Source organism: Pteropus vampyrus, unplaced genomic scaffold, assembly GCF_000151845.1.
Source record: "Pteropus vampyrus isolate Shadow unplaced genomic scaffold, Pvam_2.0 Scaffold185, whole genome shotgun sequence".
Lineage (NCBI taxonomy): Eukaryota > Metazoa > Chordata > Mammalia > Chiroptera > Pteropodidae > Pteropus > Pteropus vampyrus.
The window spans coordinates 1,410,151-1,415,829 of record NW_011888966.1 but is presented as its reverse complement, the minus strand read 5'-3'; the positions used below and the strand labels follow the sequence as shown (position 1 = coordinate 1,415,829).

General features: G+C 48.6%; 1 protein-coding gene across 1 annotated transcript in view; it reads left to right on the top strand.

Annotated features, from left to right (window-relative positions):
• CSF1R (colony stimulating factor 1 receptor) overlaps positions 1–5,679 on the top strand; it is a 28,647-nt gene that overhangs the window by 8,776 nt on the left and 14,192 nt on the right. The window contains exons 7-9 of the mRNA XM_011371162.2: positions 4,171–4,286; positions 4,440–4,560; positions 4,653–4,840. Of these exons, the coding sequence (XP_011369464.1) occupies positions 4,171–4,286; positions 4,440–4,560; positions 4,653–4,840 (425 nt within the window). The remainder of the gene's footprint in view (positions 1–4,170; positions 4,287–4,439; positions 4,561–4,652; positions 4,841–5,679) is intronic.

Here is a 5,679-nt window from a genome sequence, read left to right as displayed (position 1 = left end):
CATGCAATGTCTTATTTACTCTTTACGGCAGCCCTAGGAGCATGGGGTCAGTATTAGTCACATTTTACAGATAAAGAAACTGAGGCTCAGAAGTCAGTCCCTCATCCAAGGAAAGGCTGAGGATTTGAACCTAAACCTTTTAAATCCCTAAACAACTTTGGTATACCATTTCCATTCCTTCTGGTTGTAGCTCACAATCTCTAAACACTCTGACTTCCATGATAACCATTACCAAAAAGTCCTGACCCTCAGCCTCGATCAAGTAGGCTTCCAAGATGCCGGCAACTACTCCTGTGTGGCCAAAAACGCCCAGGGCATCCGCTCCACCTCCATGGTCTTCCGGGTGGTAGGTGAGCATCAGGGTGGTGGGGGAGGTTGGCAGGGATTCTGGGATGAGGGAGGTACGTAACAGGATTGAGAAGGAGGGAGCTGATAGAAGAGAAGAAGACATCGTTAAGAATATCTCTGCTCGAATTCCCTGATCCTAGGCCTGGCTAGGGAGCCAAGTCTCTGGGACCCTTCCCTGATCCTCCCCTAGAACCCCTCTATCCCTCCTTGGAGTTCCTATAGTGCATTGCTGCATTTTTTTTTAGCATCGTTTTGTTCTGTTTTGGGATCGATGTTTAGTAGCTCCCTTCTGGACTTCACTGTTCATTCATTCACTCATTCATTTTTGCCTAAGACATTCGTGTCGCTTAAACATGTGAACAGACAGTGCTCACCCAGTGTGATCATGAGGGAAGAACGGGGTGTCCCGAGAACACCAAGGAGACTTGGGGCCTCTGGAGCTGATCTCTTCCACTTTTCCTCCTCAGATCCCCCAGAGTAGCTTGACTTTCATTTATGCACATTTTAATTAGGAGAAGCTAGTCAGGGCTCTTTCAGGTACAAGTTAACAGAAGCCAACTTAAACTGACCTAATCAAAAGAGTATTTTATTGGCCTTATAGCTAAAATGCCATGGATATGAGCTTCAGGTACAGTTGGATCTAGTTATTCAGATGATGTGGACAAGAATCTGTTCCTTCCCGACTCTCAGCTGTATATTTTTTGTGTGTGTTCCCTAGTTGCACCAGGCACGGTAACCCCAGTGGGATGAGGTCTTCTCTTCCCAGAGTTCCAACAAAAATCATGGAAATGAGTGTCATGGACTCATGGACTCATGTGCCTGTACCAAACCAATCACTGGTCCAAAGGGGACACATTACTCTTATTGGCTGGCCTGAATTACATGCTGGATGTGGACGCCACATTGACTGAACTATTATCAGAGGAAGGGGAAATGGATGGGGGCATGTGAAAAAACAACAGACTTGTTTTTACTGCTAAAATTTTTTTCAAAAAGTTATAACTAAAGATGTAGCCAATCTCTTAATTATGCAAATAAGGAGGTGGAGACATCAAGGAGAATAAGAATTTTCCCAGGTTCTCCCAGGGACTCAGTGAGGAGAAGAGTTTGAAGCCCTGGGTTTCTGGGGTAGGTGGTGGGAAGAGAGATGTCAGAGGGCAAATCTTGGTTAGGGATGGGGACTGTGTGCCTGGCACACAGAAGGCACCCAGCAGTGTCCAGCTGAATGACTAAATCAATGGATGGATGACCAAATAAACAAACCAGGACATCTTCCCACTAATGCCAGATCTCTATGTGTTCTGCTTTCCAGACAGTGCTTACTTGAACTTGACCACTGAGCAGAACCTCCTCCAGGAGGTGGCCGTGGGTGAGACACTCAACCTCCAAGTCATAGTAGAGGCCTACCCAGGCCTACAAGTTTTTAACTGGACCTATCTTGGACCCTTCTCTAACCACCAGCCCAAGCTCAATTTTGTCACCATCAAGGATACGTACAGGTACCACCTTATCAGCTCCCATCTGCATAGTTCCATAACCAGATGGGGAATGCTTCAGTCAGGAGTCAGGACACTTGGGTCATGTCTCAACCTTGCTGTGTGACCTAGAGTGGGTCCCTTCCCCTTTCTGAGTCTCCCTTTCCCTGACTATGTGGAACTTCAATCTCAGTCATCTATATTTGAGATTTCCCACATCCTTGGGACATCCAATGCCTTCCTCAAGAATTCTACCATTTCTTGTGGGTGTACATGCTCATGGTCATCCAAGAACTCTCAATCTCATTCATTCTTTTCTTTCATGGCCAATCCGAATGTAGAAGACAATGCCTCATGATTTCCACTTGTAGATACTCTCCTAATAATGATTTTACAGGTTATCTGCCACACACAGTTTAGGAGTGGGAGTAGCAGGAATTAACATCACTCAATCACAGATAAATCAAAAGGTTCTGTAAGGGCGCGTGGTCACCCAGCTTAGAATTTTTCACTGGCCACCCCCTCACAGGCTCAAACTCTTCTCATAAAGTGCTATCTGACTACATCCCTTCTTCTCCCAGAATCCTGCTTTTCCCACATGCGTATCATCTTAGAAATCTCTTTTTCCTGTCTCCTTATGGATTATGTCTTCAAGGTCTTATTTTTCCATCCAAAGTGGCCCAAACAGGCAGTATTCTATTTAAGAGAGTTTCCACCCTAAGAGGAGCACTGTTACCTCTTTGATAATAAAAGGGGTTAAAATTGTCGGGGTTTTTTTTGTTTGTTTGTTTTTTTTACCTTATTCTATTTGAATGAGAGCATACAGCTCGATCGTGGACAGTGAGTATGTGGTGCATGTGATAACTTCCTCTCCCACACTCACGACAGGTATCCCTAAGCCACTTTCCCGCAGAGTCTAGATGTAGACTCAGAGTCCTCGACACACTCTCCAGACAGTATTTTTATCATAATTGGCTCACAAGAGTAGACCCGTTTGCCATCCCTGGGCTAGATAATCCCTTAGACACCTTCCAACTCTCAACCATCTCCGAGGTTTTCTTTATAGCTCCTGAAGCCCAGATCTCATTGGCTCTTGAACTCTTGTTTGTTGATGATTAGAATCAACAAGGATGTTCCCTTGTCCTCATCTTCCTCATTCCAGTTCTGAATCTGGAGTCTGCGGACCCCTGGGAGGGAGCCTGGTCCATAGACAGATTTCAGGGGTCCATAAGCAACAGGGACCTTGTGGAAAGGAACCAGGGAGAAGCCCTCAAACACAGTAGTCTGGGGCCATTCATCGCAAGGCAGACAAGCCTATGGGCCAAATAACCACCAAACTTAGCTCATGTGATGGGTATGCTGTTCATAATGGTGACTTTTCATTGAAATCTTTCAGTTTAAGAGGTAAATGTTAGTTATTTCAAAAGTTCTGTATGCCAAAGGTCTGAATACCCTTTAAATATAATGGGTTTTAGTCTGGTAGTGGTTGCAGACATTTTCTGAAGAAGAGCTGGTAATTTCCTATAATTTATTTTTTAAAACATTTTTTATTACATAAACAATGCATATTCATTATGGATAAATTTTAAAATAGAGCAAGAGAAACATTCAAAAATTACCTAAAATCAGCCAAGGATAGATTTTATTGTATGTATTTGCTTCCGGGCTTTTTACATAATAAAAGGCACCATTAAATTGAGTACCTACAGTAAGTCAGGTTCCATGTCAAACACTCTGAATACATATCTCCTTAATCCTCAGGTCCAGTCTGTGAGTTAATTACCATCAATGTTGTCCTCACAGATAAGGAAGTGAAGGATCAGAGAGATTAAGCACTTGTCTAAGGTCACACAGCTAAGAAATGGCAGTACCAGGACTTGACCCCTGGTCTCTGTAACCTCATGGCTACATCCTGCTTCTCATCCCTCTCACGGTCCCTCTGGGCAGGGTTGGAGCTTTAGGGACGGCAGCTGACCTGGATGCTGGCGTTTTTGGCAGGGATGGCTTAGCCCAGCGATGGTGGTGGAAGCAGGCACGTGCGGTGGGGCCTGGGATGTGCCTGGGATGTGCCTCCCAGTGGTGGTGCTCTGCAGACATCACCTCCGCTAAACCACAGAACAAAACTGCTTTACAGATAAGACAACCATCTGAGGAAATTGGGTCGATGGTTTTCCCATATCTCAAAGGCATCCACTCTGGGTTCCTGGCTCAGCCAAGGCCCTTGTGCCCTGGACACTTTATCAAAAGTAAAACAAAGCTCTTTAAAGTGGTTGTCTGAGCCCATTGTCCTAGTCGGGGGCATATCTGGGCTGGTGCTCACCCCAGATATCCTGTTCCTCTCACACAGGTACACCTCCACCCTCTACCTGCCTCGCCTGAAGCCCTATGAGGCTGGCCGCTATTCCTTCTGGGCCAGAAACGCCAGAGGCGAGGATGCTCTGACCTTTGAGCTCAGCCTTCAACGTGAGTGATGGAGCGGGTCTTAGGGATGTGGGGTCCCCGGGGCTGCCTGGAGAGAAAAGCTGGGAGGGAAAGTTCAGTGCAAGATGGTCAGGCACGGGGACTTGGGGCCTCTGGGCTAATCCCTCCCTCTTCTACTCTGCCTTCCCTCCTCAGATCCCCCAGAGGTAAGAGTCGCGTGGAACCCCATCAATGGCTCTGATGCCCTGCTCTGTGATGCCTCTGGGTACCCCCAGCCCAATGTGACATGGGTGCAGTGCAGTGGCCATACTGATAGGTAAGTGGGCTCCTCTCACTCCTCACTCAGACTGAGAGGCTGGGGCAGGGGCTGGCATCCTGACACTCTGAGCCCCACTCTGCTCTTCCCAGATGTGACGAGGCCCAAGCACTGGTTTTCGAGGACCCACACCCCGAGATTCTGAGCCAGAAGCCCTTCCACAAGGTGACTGTCCGGAGCCTGCTGGTCACTGGGACCTTGGAACACAACAGGACCTATGAGTGCAGAGCCCGCAACAGTGCGGGGAACAGCTCCCAGGCCTTCTCACACGTATCTGTAGGTGAGCAGTCATCTGTCCTTTCAGGTGGGTAGGGAGGAGGGCCCAGGATACTGCCCCAGCTCAGGGAGCCAGAGTTCTAACGTGGAGCAGATCCCAGCGGAACCGAGTCCTACCTCTGTGGGTCCCACTCTAGGCAACTCCTGAGCAAAGGTCTCCCGAAGAAGCCAGATGGGAGAGTCTGAAACTCTCAGGACTAGAGGCAGGGGGAGAAGGGTGGAGGGGAAGCAGACGTGAGGTACAGATAGAAAGCAGCTGGAAGCAAGCACAGCCTAACTGGCCCCTCTGATCATACTCCTGTACTTTAACTCATTCATTAATGCACAATTACATATCTGGTGTCTGCTGTGTGCCAGGCACACTCACTCGACGCAGAGGAGCCGTGCCTCCACGGAGCTTAGAGGCTGGTGAGGGAGGCAGTCAATGACAAGTGCACGCAGTCCTACCCCACCCCAGGGCCAGCCTTGGTGGCCTTCTTCATCCCTCTCTGAATCCCTTCCTACCAGAGACACAGTCTTCTCTTCTCAGGGCCACCGTCCGAGAGTGGAGCTGATGTCCAGCCCCGGGCACTAACATAGGCTACGTTTGCAAAGAGGAAAGGACGCCTTTGTCTGTATTCCACAAAGGCGCTATGTGGGTAGTTCTCAGATTCTGTGCAGAGGCCCACAGCTTCTGACAGGCAGGTCTCAGCACCCCTGCATGCCAGGCCTGGCAAGGCTCTCTGGGCCCAGAGAAGACAAAGCAAGAGCCGCTGCCTGACTTGGAAGTGGCCTTCCAGGGCCCCAGCTGCTGGCCTGGAAGCAAGTGCCGCCAGGGCCCGACTCCACACACAGCTGCCCATG